Source organism: Lygodium microphyllum, chromosome 3 (genome assembly GCF_053477565.2).
Source record: "Lygodium microphyllum isolate KBCC chromosome 3, Lygodium_microphyllum_v1.1.10, whole genome shotgun sequence".
Taxonomy (NCBI): Eukaryota; Viridiplantae; Streptophyta; class Polypodiopsida; order Schizaeales; family Lygodiaceae; genus Lygodium; species Lygodium microphyllum.
This window is the reverse complement of record NC_141137.1, coordinates 71,456,484-71,481,121: the sequence shown is the minus strand read 5'-3', so window position 1 is coordinate 71,481,121 and position 24,638 is coordinate 71,456,484. Positions and strand designations below refer to the sequence as shown.

The following is a 24,638-nucleotide window of genomic DNA, read 5'->3' as shown; positions in this document are numbered from 1 at the left end:
GATCCATTGTGAAAGCTCTCCATTTGACCCAATACTCCAAGAAAAACAAGAGAATAAAAGAGGTTATAGTTTGCTTGACAATATATTCAAGCCAAGCCGACGACAAGCATTCCAAAGAGTTGATCAACACAAGTTTGCATGCATCATATTACAAACTAATAATCGTCTTATAGGAAGAACAACAACATTCAGGACATACAAATTGCTTGCTGCAAGAAGCTCGTTGTACATATATATCACCTTGGAAAATGCAATGTTTCTATTCTTATTCCCACTTGGCCATGGCACCTACGATGGCAACATCTATCTTAGTGGATACATCAAGATGCGGGCATCAACTCTATTTTCTGTGTACACCTTGCACAAGCCTTACATCTTGGTTCTATACTAGCTAAAACAAGCTATCTTGATCACAAATAGCATAAGCACTACTTACCTACAAAGGGACATCAACAACTACATGTACACAAATAAGGATAGTTCCAATTCAAGGAGCGCCGGGCTCTCACCCATGCATTTTGTAAATGTAGACGGGCGGTGAAAAGGAAGCTAGGAAGATAGAAGGACAATGGGAAAAAGGGCCTAGGCCACGGCCGGCCATGTAAAAAAGGGGATAAGGGGATGACTGCCCAAAAGGGATTTAGGGTTTTGTATATAAAGTTGAAAAGTGAATGAGAAGCTCATTCTTGTGTGTGGCCAAAAGTGGCTCTCCTCTTCCTCTTCTTCTTCTTGTTCTTGCTTGCTTGAGCTTGTGCTTGAGAGAGGGAGTGTGAGAGTGTGAGGGTGAGGGAGTGAGTGTGTGAGAGTGTGAGGGAGCGAGTGTGTGAGTGTGAGGGAGTGTGAGAGTGTGAGGGAGTGAGTGTGAGAGTGTGAGGGAGTGAGTGTGTGAGGGTTAGGGACCAGGGAGGAGAAGCTCTCCATCTTCTCCTCTCTTCTTCTCTTCTCCTCTCTTCTCTTGTCTTGCTCGCGGCAATGGAGCTTGGAGCGTGGAGCTTGAGGATGGAGCTTGCTTGAAGCTTGCACTTGGATCGTGGAGCTACCGGAGTGCGCGGGAGAGGAGGTAACTCGATCGGCATGGAGGTAAGCTCACTACACCCATAGATATGGATGGCGCGTCGGCTATGTGAGAGGTAGTCATTAGTGCTTGGCTTGGAACGCTTGAACAATAAGCGGTCCATGGGTCTTGGCAGTTGAGCGAAAGCTCCCACAATCGGATCACTTGTGGATGTTATGCCTCTTATGTGAGACGCATTTGGAGTTGATTTAGCTCAGCCATTGACTGTTGTGAACAGTCCTTGATCTGGCCAAAATAGGAAAGCACTTATCTCTTGAAGTCTATGCTTATCGGGATTGATCACTTGATGCATATTGATGCTCGAATGATGTCTACATGTATGGAGATGCTATGTTAATGGATTGCCATCATTTTGGTACTAATTTGAGGCCTGAAATACTCAGTCTGGAGTAGTGAATGTCTGATGTAAACAGTTGGACTGAAGCTATTCTACTCATCTATGCTTATGCCTATGCTATTCGGGTCATGTCTTGAGATGTACATTGATGTATTGACCATCGGGGATTGGAAAAGAGTTCGACCTTGCTTCTTAATCATTGGTTGAGCTTGAGCTCTGCTTTCCATAGCATTTGGATATTTATCTTGGATGTATCTTGGCACTTATCAGTCTATGCTTGACTGCTTTGGACATGCACTTATGCTCATGTCACCTACCTATGTTAGTTACATTGTTTGAGCTTGGATGCTATTGGAGCTTTACTTGGGCTTGACATTCGATTTTCTGGAGCATATTTTGAAGATTTATTGACTTTCCAGAGTTTATTTTGGGATATACTTGATGTCTATGGATGCTACATATGGATGTCACACCGCCTCTATGTTCGGGATGTCTCATTGATGCTTGATCTTGGACACTTGTCACTGGTACTTACACATGCTTTGTTTGAGCTTTGTTGCTTGATATTTACGGCCTTTGTGCTAGTGGGAGCGTCTTTGGATGCTTAACAGACATTGAGCAAGCGGTCTATGGTATTTGAGCACTCGAGACTATTTGGGATTTCTTACCTATTGGGATGATGCATGGTTCATATGTCTTGGTTCCTTCCGATGCTTATGATCTGACTCTTTGACTTGGGTCCATTTCCTTGTGAGCTGACACCTACTTGTGTCAAGTCTTGGTAGTGTGGCAGGCACACTTTGCTCCGTTGATTAGGGGGTGTTCTACTCACTGGCAGATATTTCATGATATGTTCGGGTGTTGGATTCATGCTTATCGACTGTCATATGCCTATGTTATGCCCGCATGATGCTGGTTATGGTCTTGGGAGCATATGATTGACTTGGGATCTGCTTTTGGCACAGTTAGCTCTCATTTATTGAAATATGTCATTTCTTACAGCAAGCTGAAATCTGCAGATTTTGAGCACTTCTCTGAGAGTAAAACTTACTATTTGATGTTATCTTGGTCATGTTTGGTGGACAAGTGCTTCTCTTGGTAAAATCCACTCTTTCAGCTAGTTTTAGCAGTGGTTTTAGTGCATTTTATGCTAATTATAGCAACCTACAATTTTGCCTTTTTGCATTGCTGAAAGACACAACTCTCTTTAACATTGCCAAGTTGGATGGTACTAACTATGGGTATTGGAAGTCCCAAATATGGCAGGTTTTGGTATAGAAGTTGCAGATTAGACCCTTGCGTTTCAAAATTGTCAAACCCGAGAATATGGATGATGATGTTTGGATGGAAGTTGATGAGCTATGCAAGTCTACCATTATTTTGTCACTCTCAGAAGAGGTCCATCATAATGTTGTTGAAGATGAGAATCAGAGTGCATGGGATTTATGGGAGAAGATTCAGGAGCTCTATGCGGCGCATCAGAGTCCCGCGTCACAGATGTATTGGCTGAAGCAATTAATGGACATTTGCATGAAGGAGGGTTTATCCCTATCATCTCATTTCAGCCAGTTTCATGCTATCATGAAGAATGTGTTGTCAGAGGGTATTGATTTCAACGATAACTTGCACCCATTATTTTTGCTTGGCACCCTTCCTGAATCATGGGATGTCTTCCGTACTGCCATATGCACGAACAAGCTTGATGGGCTGAAAATCAAAGATGTTGAGAGTGCTTTATTGACTGAGAAAATCAACATGAGACACAATGATGCTTCTCACTTTTCACATGCATTGAATGTTAGAGGTGGCAGACATGGCATGCGTGATAATGATCATAACGGCAGGGACTCTCAAAAGGGAAAAGATAAAGTGCAAGAAAAGTCTTTTGAGCATAGCATAGTACCTGCAAAGTCTAGTGTGAAGATAGAAGAGGTTAATGTCACGTAGGCCACTGATTTAGATGATGATTACATACTTGCAGCTTCTTCATGATGCGATGCCTTACACACTTTTGAGATACATTCTATGTATGCGCAGTGCTGGCTCTTGGATTCGGGTGCATCCTTTCATGTGACACCCTGTCGAGATTGGTTTCATACCTATCATACCATGTCTGGTTCTGTGCGTCTTGGTAATGACAAGTCTCTTGACATTGTGGGCATTGGAGATGTTAGGCTGCAGTTTCCTTCTGGCAACTCTTTTGTTTTGCATGATGTATGCCATGTACCTGCGTTGACTTGCAGTCTTATGTCAATTGGACAGCTTGATGATGCAGGGTATTTTGTATCTTTTGGAGACTCTGCATGGAAGATTACCCATGGCAGACTTGTACTTGCAAGAGGTGCCAAGTCTGGTAGCCTCTATCCCTTACTTGTATCAGGAGCTACATTGGATCATGTTTTGTCTGTGGGTTCTATTCCCCATGTATCCCTTTGGCATGCTCATTTGGGGCATATGCCTCTTAAAGGAATGAAAATGATGTGTGCGTTGCAGTATCTTTCGCCTTTTGACTCTTCGCATTTTGATTCTTGTGATCATTGTTTGTATGGCAGACATACTAGAAATACGCATAAAAAGTCTGGTAAGAAACGCATGGGTGAGCCCTTGGCTCTTGTGCACTCAGATGTATGTGGGCCTATGCCTTATCAGTCACTTGGTGGGGCAAAGTATTTTGTTGCTTTCATAGATGATTACTTACGTAAGGTTTGGGCTTATCCCATAAAGAGGAAATCCGATGTCTTAAACACATTTCAGCGTTGGCTTGCATTGGCAGAAAAACAGTTTAGGAAAAGGCTAAAATGCCTAAGATCAGATAGTAGGGGTGAGTATGTATCATGTGCTATTAAGCATCAGTTGACCGCCCCTTATACCCCACCCTAGAATGGTATGGCTGAATGCATGAATATGACCATTCAGGAAAGGGTTCGTAGCATGCTTAGCCAGGCTGGCTTACCGCAACACTTTTGGGCTGAGGCAGTTACTACTGCAGTGCATCTCATTAACAGGTCACCTAGCAGTGGCATAGACTTTCAAGTTGCAGAGGAGGTATGGGCAGGCAAACCCCCCTCTTATGATCATTTGCGTATCTTTGGCTATGAGGCATTCTGCCATGTGCCCAAGGACAAATGCAATAAGCTGGATCCTAAGAGTGTCAAATGTATTTTCATTGGCTATGGAGATGCAGGAGAGATGGGTTACCGTCTATGGGATCTGCAGGCGTAGAAAGTGATCCGTAGCCATGATGTCATCTTTCATGAGGACAAAATGCATATGCAGCCTGAGAAAGTGGCTGAGGTACGTAGAGTTATCTTTCAGGAGGAGGCACTTGCTTTCGTTCAGCCCGCTTCACGGCTAGCTAGACATTGCGCAACATCACCTAATGCTCATAGCCCAGATGTTAGACATGCTGATTCTAGACAGGATGTTGGTCAGGCAGCAGAGCCTGGCTTGAGGCATTCTACTAGAGATAGACGACCTCCTGACCGTTTTGCACCCTCTATGGATTATGTACTGGTTACAGATGCATGAGAGCCTCTTACTTATGACGAGGCTATGCGTAGGGGTGATTGTCACTCTTGGGAGAGGGCTATGCAGTCTAAGCTTGAATCATTGCATAAGAATAAGACTTGGGATTTGGTTTCCTTGCCTCACAGTAAGAAGGCTTTGCCATGCAAGTGGGTGTACAAGCTGAAAAGTATCCCTGGACACCCCAAGTCGGCATACAAGGCTCGATTGGTTGCTAAGGATTTTAAGCAGGAGCATGGTGTTGACTTTGATGAAGTCTTTTCTCCTGTGGTCAAGATGACCACCCTACGCTTAGTCTTGGCCTTGGTTGCACAACTTGACCTGGACTTGTACCAGATGGATGTCAAGATGGCTTTTTTACATGGGGACTTGCATGATGAGATTTACATGGAGTAGCCTAAGGGCTTTGCAGACCCTGGCAGGGAATACCTAGTGTGCAAGCTAAAGAAGAGTCTATATGGCTTGAAGTAGGCACCTAGGGAATGGTACCATAAGTTTGATGCATTCATGCAGTCACAGGGCTACAGCCGCAGTGCTATGGATCCGTGCTTGTACACGAAGAAATCCCGTGACGATTCTTTACTGATTTTGGTACTCTATGTGGATGACATGCTTTTAGCAGGGACAACTCATGAGGAGCTCGATGCTCTTAAGGCTCAGCTCAAGAAGAGCTTTGAGATGAAAGATCTGGGACATGTCTCTCATATACTTGGTATGGGCATCACGAGCGATAGATCTTAGGGACTTCTCTATCTCTCACAGAGGGAGTACGTACATAAAGTCCTTGAGCACTTCCGCATGCAAGATGTTAAGCCTATTCGTTGTCCATTACCTTCTCATGTGAAGGTTTCACAGGCCGATTGTCCGTAGATAGATGAGCAGAGGACCGAGATGACCAAGATTCCCTATGCATTAGCTGTGGGTAGTCTTATGTATGCCATGATAGCCACTCATCCAGATATTGCTTTTGCAGTTGGGGTTGTGGCACATTATATGGCTACACCTGACAAGAAACATTGGGATGCCGTGAAGGGTATCATGATGTACATGAAAGACATAGCAGATATGTATTTTTGTTATGGCAGCCAGGATACAAGAGTCGTGGGGTACACTGACTCTGATTATGCAGGACATGCAGATAGTAGGAAGTCCACTTCTTGCTATGTGTTCACTTATGTTGGAGGGGCTATCTCTTGGATGTCCAGGGCGTAGAAGTGTACGACCCTTTCTACTACAGAGGCCGAGTATATTGCAGCCACAGAGGCTTGCAAGGAGGCTATCTGGTTAGGCCCTTTGATTGTAGACCTTGGTATGACATATGCTATGCCTACACTGCATTTGAATTCTATGAGTGCCATTCAGTTGGCCAAGAATCCGGTCTTCCATGCGAAGACGAAACATATTGAGGTGAGATATCACTTCATTTGTGAGGTCATTGAGGACAAGTCTGTTGACCTTGTCAAGATTCCGACTGAGCAGAATCCTATAGACTTGCTCACGAAAAGCCTCACTACCGAGTGCTTTGCCTTCCTCAGGAGATTGATGGACATTGGATGAGATGACGTCTTTTTCCTCATCCTATTGTACATGTATACATGTTTACTGTTTTTTCTTTTTTCTCTCTCACTGGGGCAGATTCGCCTTTAAGTGGGAGGTTATTGGGGGTAAAGGCGCCTCAGCCTACCCGCCAGTGTATTACTACACTGATAGTACTTACCACTGCACATTGCAGTTGGCAGGCACCCATCACAGTCACTTATTCTTTATTCTTTTAGTGGTAGTTTGAATAAAGGAAGGCCCGGCCATAGATTGTGGTTGTTGGAGTTCCCATTTATTATCTCTCTTTCTTGCTCTTGCTCTCCCACCATAGCTCTCACGTGCAAGCTTCGATCCTTCTCACCTTTCACTTGTAGATAGTGGATGGAGTAACAGACAACCCCTCAAACAAGAGTACGATGAGGAAACTCGGTTCGAGTCAACCCCAATAAGTAGTTCGACTAGCTTCAGAATGACAAATGCGGGGGTGGGCCGATGGAACTTCACATACAAAGGTGGCTACAAAGGAGAAAACAGATTTGGTCAGGAAAGGGGAGGCCCATTGTCTTGCCATACATGTGGGGGGCTATGCTCATAGTTTTGAATATATTCCCTCATGATAATCAAACATATTCCCTCATAGTCTTGTCACACATGAGGGAATATGTAAGTTTGATTATCATAGTCATCCATGTGGATGACTTGATTATTATGAGTGATATTGATAGTGGGATTACTAATGTTAAGGGCCTTTTGAAGTAGAAGTTTGAGATGAGGGATCTGGGTGAGTTGAGGTACTTTCTTGGTATTGAGGTGATGTGCTAATGGTATATGGCTATCATAAAGACACTATGGCTTGTGTAGGTATTTGGGTATACAGATGTAGATTGGAAGTTGGTAGCATATCTAATAGAAGATCTACAAAGGCAAATTCATGTTTTCTCTTGGTAGTACAACTATTACTTGGAGTTGGTAAAAGCAACTAACAGTTGCTTCATTGAGTATAAGGGCTGAGTACAAAGATGTTATTATGATAGCATATCAAGTAATATATTTGCAAAAGTTATTGAGTGAATTGGATATGTGAATGGATGGTCTGATTGCCATTCATTATGATAGCACAAGCTACATTAGGAACCTTATGTTATCATTTTATAAGAAAGAAGGTATTATAGGTGAGATTGATATGAGCATCTAGGAATCTTGTATTCCATGCTAGGACAAAACACATCAAGGTGCAATATTATTTTTTGAGAAAGAAGGTATTGAGGCACGATTGATTTGGTATATATTAGAACATAATATCAGGCAGCTGATATTTTCATGAAGAAGGCATTGGGTGTAGAGAAGCATCAAATATTTTGAAGCTTACTTAGAGTTGTAGAGATGTAGTTGAGCTTGAGAGGGAGTGTTGAGATGGCAAGCTTAACTTGTGTGAACACTAATGATGGATCACCTCACTAGGTAAGTCTACACATCTACACTTAATAGGTTGATGGTCATTATGATCCTTACATGGCCACTGACTCCACACATTATATTTGGTTAGTTACTAGAGATAATGGGGCATGCTGATTTGACGTCATCTCATCTTCCTCTGGCTTATCACCTTTGTAAAAGTCTGTTGCCAGGTTCTAAAAATGGTAATGGCAACGGCAACATGGGACTCAACCCAACACCATCTACGTATGATTGGTATGGTTATAGGGCCAATCAATTAGTATAGTCAATAATATATTGTTTGATTTTGTAGGTCACTTTCCTTTATGTTGTATCTTATCTATACTTTGTGTACATTGTAGTGTGGACAAAGAAAAAACCCAGTAAAAAAACATTTTTGGCCTCCATCTCTCTTTTTTTTCGTTCTTGAGTAAGCTTCTCCTCGCATGTATTGTGTGTATTTGGTGCAATAATTCAAGCAAGTCTCTCACTTTTTCTACATCTTTTACTCCTTATATCTAAACCTTAGCATATTATGTACCAATGAAAAACTCTTGAGAAGTGAATTATATACATTTAAAGTTTGAAAAGTTTAGAGTTGATTTGTGAGAATTTTATAATGGCCCCATTTAAGATTAAAAGAGATGATGTGGTAGTTTTTTGAGGGCTCAAGCTTAGTCCAAAACAATCCTAATGATTTTCAAGAGTTACTAAAATATTATGATGCTTTAAAGAGATGAGCTCTTAATTATCCCTAAGTAATGTGCTCCATTACCAAGACTTAAAGGACAAGTGGCTTCCAAGAAAGCACTTCTAGACAATAGAAAACCCAAATTTTTGTATTGATAAGCCTAAGTGAAAACTCGAGAGATGATGCTAACTTGGTGTGCCATCAGAACATTGATTAACTTTTGGTTGATTCTTCACCACCATACGAATCAAGTTGACCTTGGCTCATAGAGAGTAGATGACCAAAAATAGTTTGTAAAAAGAGTACGTTGATAGATAATCTGAGGTACACATGTAAGGAACCTCTCTTATCACATGCATTCAAGGGGTATTTAACAAACCCTGCTACTTACATATTATGAAGTAATAAATGCCCCTCTTTCTTAAGAGACTTCTCAATTTGCGCCTAAAGAACCCCCCTTTTGTAAATATAATCTTGTAGATTTATGCAAAATTTACTAAATAAAATGCAATCTTAGTAAAATGTGATAGCTTCCATTTTCAAAGGTGCATGCTACGAGGTAGGTAAGTGGGAAGGTAAAGCTAAGGATATGACTTTTACTCAATGACAATCTTGTGAAAGCAAGCAATGGTGCTCATGATGGAGATGATCAACATAGGTTTGATTATAGTGTGGTTTGGTCACAACACCGAGTAGAGTATGAAGGGTTATTTTAGAGGAGCACTTGTAATTAGTCCTAGGTTTTAATATCTTAATTGTTTCGGTACACTTTTCATTCTCTTTAATTAAGCTTTTGTTGAGGAAGATCTGTGTGCACAGTGCATGTTGCAACGCTTTCGTCCATCATGAATTCCATTTAATTTAGCTTTTGTTGAAGAAGAACTACCTGTGTGCACAATGCCTCTTGCAGCGCCATTGTCCATGAATCCCATTGCCGAATTGATCAATAAAGAGGATCTGTGTGTGGGTGATCTACAGCATAGAGGATGTAGTTATGGTAAGCGTACAACTTGCAGACCCTCCTACGGGTCATCTCAAATTAGAAATCAACCTGTGATACGATTCTTAAGGTTTGAACATGTAGAAGAATTCAATGAATGGATGAGTTAGTATTAAGGTGCCAAACATTTGATACATTTCGATTGTCATGCTGGCTTTCACCAGACATTGCTAGTCGAGTGTTATGGCAGCTAGCTAGTCAAGCTGGTAGACCATGCCAACTTCAAGGAGCTGCTTGTGAGGGATGGATAGAGCAAGGGGAGCTGTCCGGCAAGCTCTTCGCAGACACTCATACAGGTAATTTACGACCACCCTGTTGATGAAGGAGGAGTCTGAGGAAGCCTGGACATTTGCATGACCAAGCATATAGGTAATGCCTGACCGCCTACACTTGTTGAGGAGATCTATCTCTGCATTGTGTGGCGGGTGCCTTCTGACAGGCTTGCTGGTCTTTCCTTCTGTGCTTCCATCTCCACCATGGTCATTTTCCACCACTACCTCAACCTCTCTCCCTTCCAGCCCATTCCCTTCTTCAGCCTCTTCCCTCATGTAGTCCTCCAAGCTCCTCATCAAAGCTTCCTCAAATTCCACTCCTTGCTTGCTCAAATTACTATCCATGTAGCCATACCTCACCACACACCTGAACATCATCTGCCCCTTGTCTCCCACTCTCCTCACCAAGAACCTCTCCTCTTCTAGCACCCTTGGGACTGGCAAGTTCTTGATTGTAACAAACACCACCACCTCATGCATAGCCGGCATGTTCTCAATAAAGTGCAGGTAAATGGGTGGCACTCCTTGCACCAACTGGCTGTAAACCAGCCCAACACCGGGGACTGTGGCCACAGGGAGTTGTTTCCGTTTGTCGGCAACATCTTTGAGAGGGACTTGATTGGCAACCTCGAATTCATACTTCCTCACACTCACGTAGTGCCAAACATACATGACAAGGAGTAGAACCACTGCGAAGGCTACTGGTATGTAGCCCCCTTGGTTGAATTTGTAGAGGTTTGATGAGAAATAAATCACCTCTACAAAGATGAAGACACCAGCGAAAGTCAACACCTTGTACATGGCCGATTGCCATATCATCAACATAATAAGGGTGAGCAGGTTTGTAGTCACAAGCATCACAGCTACCACAGCAATCCCTGATGACAGTACCCACCTATGTTAGCTTTGCAGCAACAAGAGAAGTATCCAAAAAGGTGAATGTCAACAAATTCGTACCGTAAGCATTCCCAATCAGTGTTGTATTTTTGAAGGCCCCTGTGATGATAACACACAAAATCATCAAGATCCAATTCACTTCAGGAATATAGACTTGTCCAGCAAATTTGGATGAGGTGTGCACCACCTTCACCCGCGGGAAGCACCCAAGAGCCTGGGACTGCTCCACAATGGAGAAGGTCGCTGAAATCATAGCCTGGCTAGCTATGATGGCAGCTACCACAGCCACCACAAACATGGGCCAGTATACAGTTGTAGGTACAGACTTATAGAAGCTCTGTGCAACATCATGTGGAAACTTCATCAAGTATGCTCCTTGGCCAATGTAAGCAGCTAAGAGTGACGGATAAACAACTGTTGTAAATGCGACCTGCATAAATAAAATTAAACAGTAACTAGATGATTTTTAATAATTGTGACGACATTTTGATTATTCATGATGAAAGAGAACCATTGATATTAAGTCAAGCCTGTGTTCTGTTCACAATCAATGAATTAATTCCTTTCAAGGAGGCATACTCATACATCTAGAGGTGTCAGCGAATTGGTCACCATATGTGATTGTCTTCCATGCAATTCAGAATGGATAAATCAGATCAACATGTTACCTGTATTGATCTCACAGAAAAGTGGCCTAAATCTGCAAACATGGCCTCTGTGCCTGCAGTTCCAACAGCAAAAAAAACCATGACTAACATCCCATTATCTACACAATGCTGCTCAGGAAAAGTCCTTTAGAACTTTCCAAAGTGGGCAAAACACATACCGGTAATGCAAAGGACTATTCCTCCTAGTGATATCCAGGCCTGTTTCTTGTTCTGTTGGAAGTAGTAGTAAATGTAGTATGGGGAAAATGCACGAAAGATACGAGGATCATGCTTGATAATATTAAATATCCCAATGCCTCCAATGAAAAGGAACCATATGAGCACACCGGGAGCAAACATGAATCCAACTTTGTCTGTTCCAAACCGTTGTACAGAAAACAGTGCAACAAGGATGACCACAGATATGATGACCACATCATCTGGTGTAAAAGCAATGAAATAAATCAGCAACAAAGCTATTGATTTATAAAATTAAAGTAGCAAATTTAGACAGTGATAAAGCAATAGCAGAACAGAAGAGTGTGATTTGACTACTTACTAGTGCCCAAACTACTAAACTTTCCTTGAATTCCACCAACAGCAGACAGAACTGCAGAGTGAAAACCGAAAACTTCTAGTCAATTTTCTTTCATCCACTCTAGCTGTTCATGCTTTTAGATCAAATGAGAGCTATGTAATGATGCATCATAGCTCAAGAGTTATCCATATTAAATCTATTTTTAGGAATGATCCAACGAATGAGTAATGCAGCAATTGAAGTTCAGGCCCTTCTTCCACAGTACCAGAAATTGCAGGAGTGAGGACACCATCTCCAATGACTGCACATGTTCCAAGCAGGGTGACAGTCAGTAGGACATGCTTTGCAAAGTCGCTGCCTTCCAGAAGCTCCTTTATTTTGGATGCCCTTTTCACCCGACGTACACGAGGTGTTTTAAGCTTGTAATTGGATAATGACCGATCCTCAAGCTGCTGATTAGGGAGCCGACTAACTCTTGAATGCCTGCAAATGAGTGAATAGAGTGCAAAGGTTCCACCTGCACCATTTGGAGTCACGAATCAGTTAATTACATTAATTTCCCATGATGATAAATTGACAATGTGTTATACTGGCAACAATCATTTGGGACAAACTAGAGATAATAAAATCAATTGCACAATCCTCAGACACTCTTTATTGAAAATACTGTCTGATGTAAGGTACAACGATGAAGCATTGATGTTGACCTACCGTTCCCATTGTCATTGGCAATAAGAACAATGAAGACATACTTGATGAGGGGGATGAGGGTGAGGGTGTAGATGATGAGGGAGAGCACCCCAAGCACGTCATCAGGAGTTGGACTTCCCTTTGTAAATGTACTGCTGTAGACATATAGAGGAGAGGTGCCAAGATCTCCATATACTACTCCAATACTTTGAAAAGCCAGCCTCATGATGATTGCTGCACTATTAAACGCCTGCAGCATCGCCAAAATGATGTCAATGCATAGTCTTATGGTCCTTACTTCGAGCTTGAGAGTACCTTATGTTAAGTGATCCATTGATTATTCTAAGTGCAGATGTATTATCATCCATTATAAAACATAATCTGCTCCCGTTTGGCATTAAAACGTACAGATGAGTAATAACCTAACATACTATGCAACCGTAAGGTATGCTGGTCCAATTTAGGAAAAGAATTCAATTGGCAAAAGAGATAGAAGGCGCAGTAAGAGATACGCATGGTTTATGTAATATACTAAGTTACAGATGAGAACAAATCACCGATGTTAAGCCTTCACGTTCTCTAATGTACAGAGAAGATACAAAAAGAACAGAAGAAAATGAGCAGAAGTAATCTATAAATGTGTGACTATGTAATAACAATGTATTGACAGAGCCAAACAAAGAATCAGGACACACGAGAAAAATCGCTTGGTGAGATACCAAATGCAAACCATAGAGGTAGTTTGTACCGACAGTTATCCAAGAAACTACTTTAACGACAGAATTACAGAGACATACTGCGTGCTTGCCATGGGGATTGTCACTATATTGAAGCTGGTTAGATTGGAGTTCGAGCGAATCAACACGTTTCATATTCTTCCAAGCCTGCATATTCGTATGCTGCACCTTTTCTTCTTCTTCTTCTTCTAATTCGTGTTGTGCGGAAATTAGAGCTCCATTATCATTAAAACCATCGGTCATCTCCAAACCCTGCTGGCCGTAATGGTGCCCCATGGCGACCGAAGGAGGAGAAGAAGCAGAAGAAGAAGTGATGACGACGATGAGAGCTCTTTTCTTCTTCTTCTTCGTCCATCTATATAAATAACATCACGGCCTGTGCTGGCCATGTATATATTTGCATCCGTCGTAAAAGCACGAGAAAGCTACCACCCAAAAGATGGACGACCTTGGGGGAGAAAAAGGGTGATCATGAGCTAAAAGCAAGACTTTTGTTCCTTTCAAACATATCCACACCTGAACTTCTAGTAAATTCAAAGGACTTCAAAAATTTTACAATTTTTTAAAGAATAACTTCCTACCCCAGTGCCTTCGCACCAGTCACGAACATTCAAAGCCAGGTCACATGCAAGTTTAATTGAGTTCATAGAGTCAAGTTTATAGGGACCCATGTTGACATGACCGGCAAACCTTGACACCTCTTTAATTCTCTCATCTAAAATGTATTTTCTCTCTCCTCCCATCGTGTTTCTTTCTCCTCCCAAACACCGTTGGAGTCGCTGGCAATGGGAGCCACTGGTTACTTTGTACTTATGTGTGACCAAAATTCTTTATCTTCTTGCCCGCCAATTGACTTGCACATGGCGGGGCTCTCAAGGTGTTGTGTACCCTAAGTCACACTTCATGCAATAAGAGTCGGCAAACAACCTACAAAATAGATTGATTACATGGGCACACACTTTTCTCGCATTAACTTTTAAAATTACAACAATAAACATAACTTGCGGTCTCTAAAATTTCACAAAGTTAATAAATAGATCTAGTACAAAATGGATTTTTCCCTCTTCATCGATTGAAACATATATAATATTGAGTCCCTAATTCTCCGATCGATTGGCCTACAATGATGGCAATATCTTCTCCCCTTGTGAATATGCATCATTAGGTGTTCCATTTTTCATGTCTCCAAGCATTTTCATTATCTAGAAGTTCAACTATAGAAAGATTATTTTTCCGTTACGAAGGTTTAAAACAAAATTTGTGCTTCATGTCTTAAGCCATGCTTCACATAGCAATAGTACTAAAGTTAGTTTTAGTCCACTATACTCTCATGTATATTATGCATATGTAACATAATTCTTGAGATATTCTTGAAAGAAATATCATACATAGCAATTTAGACCTTAAACATTCTTTTTTCTCATAAAGATTTAAGTTGTGAAGCTCTTACATGGTGATTGGGCATCTTTCATAAACCTAGTTACAACAAATGATAGACCTATAGAGTTTAGTGGTAGTAATAAATGAGAACCACCAAATTTAAGATAAGATCTATTATAGAGGTTCTGTGTAACCCTAAAGCATATGCTTCCAATGTTAAGGTTGAATGCATTCAATGTTTAGGTAGAATGAAAGTTGATGCCCTTTTTGCAAGGTGGTGAATAAGGCACACAAAGCACAAGGATAATGAAGGAGAAACTAACACTTAGATAATGAATGAGAGAGAGAGAGAGAGAGAGAGAGAGAGAGAGAGAGAGAGAGAGAGAGAGAGAGAGAGAGAGAGAGAGAGAGAGAGAGAGAGAGAGAGAGAGAGAGAGAGAGAGAGAGAGAGAGAGAGAGAGAGAGAGAGAGAGAGAGAGAGAGAGAGAGAGAGAGAGAGAATGATGTTGGGTCAAACCCTCACATTGCTAGTATACAATAGTGCAAGTGATGGCATACTAGCAAGATCATAGTTATAATGGATATTGATCTCAAGAGAATTCTCCACTTTGGAGCATTACCCAATCCTTGAATATGTTGAGCTGGAGATTTACTATTTGGAATGTAGCCTCAAGTTGACTCAAAGAGTCCTAGCTTGCACTATGGGTGTGCCTCATACATCGTCACTTCATCATTGTAAGCCCTTGACCTACATTTTGCTCCACTGTTAGAGCTTCAACTTTTACAAGCAAGAAATCCAAGGTTGATAATGCCCTTCAAAATTTCATTATCAAATCAAAGGATGGGAAGGACACCAAATAAGGGTATGCATGCATTTGCACTTATAAGTGCAATGATATGTAAATATAGGACCCTAGATGTACACACATTTAAGCAAAACCTCCCTTCCAAATGCCTTGGGTGTCCTAAGGCATTCATGAAAATGTCATACAATTTTATTTATAAATAATGTTTATGTTTACATACAATATCAAAGCAATTGAAAAACTTGAGTTGAAAAATAACATTAATACATGAGATACAAAAATGCAAAGTGATAATGTCCAAATGAATATGTAGAGATTCCACCCTTCTTGCCCACTGAGTATTCTAAAAGCTCCATAACTATATTTAGCAATAGTTTACAAAGTTGGGAAGCCCTTGTGTAGTCATCCACATCCATGATCCCTTTGCTTATCCCTCATCTATGATTCACTTGTCCATCTCATGGTCCTCAACAACTCCTCTCACCCACTCCATTAGTAGCATTAACATGTTTAGTCGATACCTAGATATATTCCTGCTCATTTCCTTCAAGGATTGTTCCTTACTAAAGTTGCACATCTTGTCAAGGGATTGGCATAAGAGCCATTGTAGTGGATCACCATGAGCTCCTATATTGTAGTGGTAGGGTGAGCCAACATGATTTACGCCTAAACATAGCATGTTCACGATATTGATAGGTTGTGCCAACAAGGTTGACCTACTACTAGTAATCACCACATCAATCGTTGATGAAGATTTGCCATCTCACACATATGGGAGTGTTTTCTACATTTTATCACCCCTTGGTTATCATCATATATGCAAACACTACTTTTTCTCTTCTCTCCCCATTAGATTCTATCTCCACTTGTAGGTTATGCAATGTCGCATGCTATGGTGCTATTTGGGTAGGGCTTCCTAAAAGTTCTTCTTCCATTTGCAAGTCATAGTAATAACATGTAATTTACTATAGCTTTTTAATCACTAGTACAATATCAGCTCATCAAGTGCTGCCATTGCAACAATAAGGTAGGTTATGCTTGATTTTGCCACATCATAACATCCTTCTTATGCATGAATGGAGAGTTGGGAGGTGAGATGGAGATATGTTGGAGAGTTGGGAGGTGAGATGGAGATATGTTGGAGGTGAAGGTAGCACCCCCACCCCACACACACACACACACACACACACACACACACACACACATAGAGGATGCAGATGTATTATTCTAGTGGTTCTTCTACCCTAAAGCATAGCTCTCTCTCTCTCTCTCTCTCTCTCTCTCTCTCTCTCTCTCTCTCTCTCTCTCTCTCTCTCTCTCTCTCTCTCTCTCTCTCTCTCTCTCTCTCTCTCTCTCTCTCTTTGTGCACACACATGCACATGCACACGCACATAGAGTATCTACCTTTCCAAACTTATGGGCCAAATGGGAAAGGGGAAGCTAGCCAAAACAAAGATAAACAATAGCATACATTTTCTTCCCTTTCCCTTAAATGCTCTTTTTTGAATTTCCACCTAGATTCTTCTTTTTTGTTATTGTCTTCCATATAATTTCTTAATAGAGATTCACGAGTCCTTGGCTATAAGAAAGCCAAAAAGATACCCTCAAAGATACCTCAAAGAACCCTCATTTGACCTCCCATGCATGAAGAGTGTGAATTAGTCATCCTTTTCATGTAAGTTTCACAAATATAAAACATTATTTTCTCTTTGTCACTTATTCATATACAGCTAAGAGCAAGTTTTAGGTGTGAATTTCTTATTAGAATCTTCATTTCATGAGCTTGTACACATTTCAAGGTGAATACTCTCTCACATTCTTTCTCCACATCTTAAGCATAACCAACTCGAGGATATGGTCAATTTCACCATCTCTTGGCCAAACTCACATACTCATGCCTTATAGCCTTTAGCATAACCAGCTGGAGGATATGGTCAATTTCAGGATATGGTCAATTTCACTATCTCTTGGCCAAACTCACATACTCATGCCCTATAGCCTAGTCATCAACTTTTATGCAATTTGTCAAACTCATGCACCTTGTAAGTGATACTTGCATAAACCTAAAGTAAAGTCACTTCCAAATTTCAAACTATTTCATGAAGTGAAATAATTTGTTAGTTTGAAATATTCACATAAAGTTAACTAAAGTATTAACCCATGAAGCGAAATATTCACATAAAGTTAACTAAAGTATTGACCCACGAAGCGAAATATTTACATAAAGTCAATTAAAGTTACTAATCCATTATGAAGTGAGAGATTCGCAAAAAGTTAACTAAAGCCATTGTGCAATTTCAAATTGTATTAATAAAAGATAAACTAAAATAAAGCATGACTTGTCTCCATAACCTACAAGGAAATAGTGTGAAGGATGTGAAAAACAAATAATATGTATTTATATAGTTTGCTTCTATTAAGAATAAACCATTGTGTTGCCTTGAGAACACATTTCATACATTTGTACAAGTTACTAATAAGGCACTTAGAATTTATAATTAAATGGGCCAACATAAGTTGCATAAAAGCTAAAGTGCACACTGCATTAGTTATATGAAGATTATGCATACCGCCAGAAGCATCAAGAAATCCTTGTTTGCAACTTTCCCCTTATATACAAGGCTCTCATTGCTCCATCAAAGGCAAATCAAGCATAGGAGGATGGAGACGACATCTTTGAAAAAACCATTGAGAACTTTGAAATACTATGATAACTCTTCCTTGGGTTTCTTGTTTTATTGACATTTGTATAGTTTAGCTTATCACCTAAATTTGTGACAAGTTCTTCTTTAGGTGACAAGTTCTTCTTGAGCATAAATGTGTCCACTCTTGCATAGTCTGATGTATCCATGCATCAATGGGTTTGTAAATGAATAGGTTGAAGAATCCTTGAGAATAGATGCATCAATGACTTTACAACTTAGTAGGAGGAATGCATTTGAATAATTGAGAATAACGGTAAAAATTTTCACTTTGATGGTGTGATATTAATTGGTTATTGACTTTTGACCAAGAGGTGAAAGCTAGTACTACTAAACCATAATATAAATAAAATACGTATAATTAAAGTAGGCTCCAAGATGTGATTTGCCTCCATAAATCAACCCATAAAGCATTGGGTTGAATTCTTGGGTTATTTTGAGAAATTGGGCCCCATAGCACACTCCAAAAGAAATATGTGTGAGTGACATGGATGAAAGTAACATGTGTGAATTGACCTTTTTCAACATGTGTGCATCTATCACATTCATTAGCACATGCAAGTATGTCTATATGCATGCTATTTATAGATGTATATAGAAGATAAATAAAGTGACATAATTTAGTAATTTAATATTTATTTTGGCCTTGATACTATTAATATCTATTGCTATCCTCAATAAAGTCTATTGTTATAGCCACACATCCTAATAATAGTCACAAAAGTGTACCAACATGCAAATGGAAAATGTGTGACTACCATTCCTATTCCCTGTCACAAGAGGCTCAAAAGTAAACAAAATTTTAGCACTTTCCTTGAATTTTCAAAAGTAAACAACTTTTTAGCCCATGGAAAGAATTGAAGGCCAAGCTTGATGGATTGCCATTTGGCAAGTATAACTAAGAAAGAAAGATTGTAAGGCATCCTCTATGCCACACTCATTGATGAGAGATGAAATTAGCATGCACAATGAAATTCTTACATTTCTATGCTATTGACATCAAGCCATATGAGGCTTGAACCACACAAATCATTCTTATTTTTCCAAGAAGACTATAATTCTTAGATGACATCCAATGTTCTATTGTCTAACACTCATACTGAGTTTTTCAATTGGGAAATGCATCATAAAATCCCATGCTAATGAAGACGTAAAAATATAAGGCAAAGTATCTACACATGTCAATTTGATCTTAGGTTGTCATTTTTTATTAAACAAGAAAGTGTGACATTCAGATAATCTTAGGATCTATTATTAACCAAATCTATAATCTTATGCATTATCTTGCTCATTGAGGATGAAAAAAACACTCTCAAATTGTTGTATTTAAATAGAATGTATATGGAAATTTCCATAAGTTCCAAGAATATGGCATATTAATGATATATTTTAGGGCATATTCTGAAGCATATACAATGTATGTCCTATATCTTTGTTCTAATTTAAGGGCCCATACCGCCAACTTTATAAGTCTAGAACATGTGAGTTTGTTAATACCATCACTGCTCTTGATGAATCAACGACATGTAAATCTCACTCCATGATCTTTGTTTCTACCTTTTGGCCCTCAATAAAAAGTTCTTAAGCCCTTTGGCTCTATCAACTACACTGTAATGTCAAATATAAACCCAACCACATGTCAACCTTTGCTTAGTGCACCTAGTGTGTTTGTAGCTATTTAGGCGAGCTAGTTCATAATTCACTCTTCCAAGAAACATAATAGAAGGTCCTTATTTAAGCAAACTAATTAAGAACTCACTCTTCCAAGAAATAGAATAGATCAACAAGGTCCAACCTAAGAATTCAATCCCTTTCCTATAGAAGAAAACTTGAAATAGTTCCCGATATGTGCTTTACACATTTCTAGCAAAAAGTGCTTTATGAAGAATTTGTGCATGCCCTTTCTATATTGCCATAAAACATGTGAAGAAGAATGGTGGTGTGCTTACCAGCCAAACATAGTCTATTAAGAATGTAACTATATAGATATTCACTTGTTTGTGAAGAGAATCAAAATTTCTTATGGTCATCCTACAAACAATCAAATTGAAGGCTTTATTTCATGTATGATATGGTGGGATTTTGGTAGGTTCCTAGGTAGGTTACTATACAAAGATGGTGACAGAAACCCCATGGAGGTGCAAGTGTGCAAATGCATAGACACATTAACAATGAACAAAAACATGTATAATAGACCAATTGTTCTCCTTTGGTATCAAAGAACTATGGACACAAGGAAGCCATTACGGTTAGAGAAGACTGTACCTTACACATGTCTATATGCACATGTCTATATGAATGTGTGTGTATGTGTGTGACAAACCCACATGTTGGATCTAGATAGAAATGAGCACATCAATCATGCTCTCTCTTATGCTCACCACTCTCTCATAGCCTCTCATACCATAAAAGATTTCTCATTGTGTTAATATTGCAAGCCTAGCCTAACCATGAATCTAAACTAATTTGCATTTAAGTAATGCTTTTAAATCAATCAAATAAGATAGACTTGGTCAAAACTCACTGAGTTGTGCTGAAAGATGAGTGGATGAGCTCCAAAGCTCCCATCGATTCTGATAGTTGTGCCTTCTCATACTCAATGCTCCTTAACCCCATTAGCTCTATGCACAAAAGACATGACTCCACTACTAGTTCCTCTAAGTTGAGAACGTGTGTGTGTGTGTGACAAACCCACATGTTGGATCTAGATAGAAATGAGCACATCAATCATGCTCTCTCTTATTCTCACCACTCTCTCATAGCCTCTCATACCATAAAATATTTCTCATTGTGTTGATATTGCAAGCCTAGCCTAACCATGAATCTAATTTGCATTTAAGTAATGCTTTTAAATCAATCAAATAAGATAGACTTGGTCAAAACTCACCGAGTTGTGCGGAAAGATGAGCGGATGAGCTCCAAAGCTCCCATCAATTTTGATAGTTGTGCCTTCTCATACTCAATGCTCCTCAATCCCCATTAGCTCTATGCACAAAAGACATGACTCCACTACTAGTTCCTCTAAGTTGAGAACTCTCTCTCTCTCTCTCTCTCTCTCTCTCTCTCTCTCTCTCTCTCTCTCCATACACATGAATTATATAAGAGAAGAAAACAAAGATGAAGAAGTGAACAACCAAGAAGAGAAAAAGCTATCCTTCTAATCTCAATAAGCTTAGGAGAAAAATGGCATCACTTCTCACATATTATAGAAGCATAGAGATGCAAAAAGAATAGGAGGGGAGAATTTGCAACAATTGGAATAGCTTCTTTGATTGATTTTCTACCTTAAATATAGATGAATTTTTCTTTCCAAACATGTGGGCAAGGCCACTTACTCTTAGGTATCCCCACCAGACATTCTACTATACACAATCATATGAGAATTGACATGCTTAACATGTCTAGATTTAATTAAACTAATATGCACATTGTGTTGCCTTAACTTGCGAACAAATTTAATTTACAACTTATGTGGGAGTGAGGTGAATGTCTAAGGTCCATGATATTCAATTTAATCATCTTGAAATAACTTGAAGCACTTGATGCCTTCATGCTACTTTTAGCTTTATGTGCTTTGAAGTGCCTTTTCAAAATTGGCTTCATTTTTTATCACTTGGGTGTAGTCAATGTACTTCCAAGCACCTCCTTATCATGTTTTGAGCTTTGCTTTTTTTGTTGCTACTTTTACTACTGGTTGCTTTTTAGCCCTTAGAGTTTCTTTTAGCTTCTTTTTTACCCTTAGAGTTTCTTTTAGCTTCTTTTTTACCTTTGTAATGTCCCTAGGCACTTTTGGACTTCATATCACCTTGATTTTTCAACCTTCCCCTTCTTTTCAAGTGACTCTAATGTGCCAAGTTGATCATGTATTGCCCCTCCTCAAAAAAAATTGTACTGAATGTCCCTCTCTTTCTCAAACTACGTTTACTTGACATTGAATGTAATATGAGTATCTTGACTTGGCTCTCCAAGGTATGTTAGGGACTTGACCTCCTTTAGGCATGCCTAAGTGGCCTTGGGCTACCCATCAACATTAGTATCTAGTAACATTTGGGTTAACAACTACATTGAGAGTTCAAACGGTGGACATGTTCATCATTGTGGGGTAAGAGCTAAGGGTGTGTAGCCTTCCATGGTGAGGTTGCCCCTTGTGGAGTCTACGTGAGCTCAAATTTTCCGTATGAAACAAGGTTTGAGCTCCTTGCCCATTAGAGAGGAGAATAAAGAGTATTGTTTCATTCAAATTGTACCAAGTTCCTTAAAGGTGTAAGCTTTTGTCGAAAAACGAAGGTCCACTGTCATGTAGTTGTATGTCCAATGGTTGAAAACTCAAAGAACGTTTGATAATGACAATATTTGAACTGTGTGCCTATGGGATTGAGTTTTGTGTGCTTATGCTAAATATACGTTATCTTAGAACATCTGTCATGAAGTTGAAGTTAAATTTAAACATTAGTTGGAATGTAAAGTGACAACTACCTTTAATTTAAAGAAAATTAGACCAAATTAGTGACCCTAGAGAAGTTTATGATGTGGTTTGTTAACTTGTACAACCAAATACTTAGAACAAGCTTCCAAAGGAAGCACTTGCACCATGCACACTAATTTTTTTAAATTATTGTTCTTATTATGCTCATTACTTTTGAGTTGTGGAAAATCCTTATACTCATGAGGGCTTTAAAAATTGAAGCATAAATTCTCCTTATGTGCTCTTGCAAGCTTGAAAGAGTGGCTCTCTAGCCCTTTGGGCTTCTTAGCATTCTCATCCTTTAATGCAACATTGAATGAATTCTCGAATCTTTTGAAATTCATTTAAGCCATCAAGTTTGAGAATAATTTATTTGGTTAATGTTAGACCATCCATCTAATACTTATCTTAAGTAGTCCAATTATAGCCCTTTTCATTCTCAGGGAGAAATCCTTTCCAAAACATTCCCTCAAACTTTTCCCACATCATAGGATGAGTAATAGTATCAAGACTCATCCAACACTTGTAAGCCTTTCCCTCAAAGTGTGAGCCTTAAGGGATCTAAGGGAATTGTATACGATGTAATTGATCCAGGTCACTCCACTTTTTGTTAAAAAATATTGATTGCATCCTTTTTATGATCTCATTCCTCTCCTAGAAACAAAGGTGGATTTATATTCTTTAACATATTATTACCCTTTTGTGTACATAGAGAGCTACATGCCTCATCATCTTGAGGTGGACCTTTTAATGGAGTACCTCTAGGAGAAACCATGTCTTCAAGAGGTGTAACAAGGATGTTCGAAGCTTGTTATTATAGAAGTTTCTTTAAAGGTTTTGAGATCTTTGTAACATTTTCATTGAAAGTAAATTTTTTTTCCTCTAGTGCTATCATGAGAGCCAATAGAGAACCAAACCCTAGGAGTATGACATACTCCATATGTTTCCTCACCACTAAGGTCATGGAGAACCTCACACTTTTTATTTGCATTGGCAAGCTCTTAAGTACTCTAGTAGGTTTCACTTTTGATCCATTAGACACAATTAGTTTGAAGACTTAAAGTGCATGTTCTCTATAGGTAGATTTCCCCATGCTTCATAGCATTCAATTGTGGACTATGATTACTTTACTTCTCATGTCTTTTGTATCTAAAATGTCTTGCCTATAGCTAGAACTAGAAGGTTTGGATGGCACTAACCCCTTCACAAAAGGTACTGATCCTTTAGGATTTGAGGGTTCTACTCAATGTTAGGTTTTCTCTTAATAGCTAGGTTGTCTTTGAGAAGCACCCCTAGGGGCATCTTGATGCTAGTTAAGGCTATCTCTCCTATCATGCTCATGTCCACCTCCTCAAGCCAGTTGTGCCTATGCTGCCTCTAAGTGTACTATTAAACATTAGGTTGTGCTAATGGTGCTTCATGCATTGGAGGGATGTCCATTAGATTCTTGAGATTTAGCTCTCTTGCAACTTGAAGGGCTTCTTACATTTAGGATTCCATGAGCATTAATTATCATCTTGTAAATCATTGGTTCAAACTTATTGTGTACATGTTTGGCACATTCTTTCAATTTTCTAAAGGTTCCCAATTGGTGCTTGGGGTCAATGTATGTGTTTATTTTAGTTGTTTTTTAACAGCTATAAAAGACATGCAATTGTCCTCCCTATACTAGGCTTCATAAACTAGGTTATTTTACTCTTGTACTTTAACAATACCTTGTTGAACACTCTTCTCCTAGATTTGTCCTATGTTCTTCCCTATGATGATCCATCCATCTATGATGGTCTTGACAAACTCACTTGTGTTTTGTTGCTTTTGGCTCCCATGAGGGCATCCAAGGGGGTTGCGCTAGGCTCTTCTATGATCACTTTTACTTCAAAAATGTTTAATGGTGTTGATG

At 39.5% G+C, this 24,638-nt stretch overlaps 1 protein-coding gene across 1 annotated transcript; it reads right to left on the bottom strand.

The window, feature by feature from the left end:
- Window positions 1-9,685: 9,685 nt before the first annotated feature.
- On the bottom strand, window positions 9,686-13,753 carry LOC148038487 (potassium transporter 19-like). Its single transcript, XM_087672710.1, has 8 exons — window positions 13,446-13,753; window positions 12,670-12,898; window positions 12,224-12,475; window positions 11,980-12,030; window positions 11,600-11,860; window positions 11,442-11,494; window positions 10,834-11,203; window positions 9,686-10,754 (listed from the first exon to the last, which is right to left on the bottom strand). Exons 1-8 carry the CDS (start codon window positions 13,659-13,661, stop codon window positions 9,799-9,801), a joined length of 2,388 nt encoding a protein of 795 aa, XP_087528836.1. The 5' UTR covers window positions 13,662-13,753; the 3' UTR covers window positions 9,686-9,798.
- Between the last annotated feature and the right edge of the window lie 10,885 nt (window positions 13,754-24,638).

Bases quoted from the DNA above. Each gene is read 5' to 3' on its own strand.
- LOC148038487 (XM_087672710.1), bottom strand. From the start codon at position 13,661: ATGGGGCACCATTACGGCCAGCAGGGTTTGGAGATGACCGATGGTTTT. The intron at 12,031-12,223 runs GTACTGTGGAAG...TTCACTCTGCAG, and splicing joins CCTCACTCCTGCAATTTCTG to TTCTGTCTGCTGTTGGTGGA. The intron at 10,755-10,833 runs GTACGAATTTGT...TACTGTCATCAG, and splicing joins ACTGATTGGGAATGCTTACG to GGATTGCTGTGGTAGCTGTG.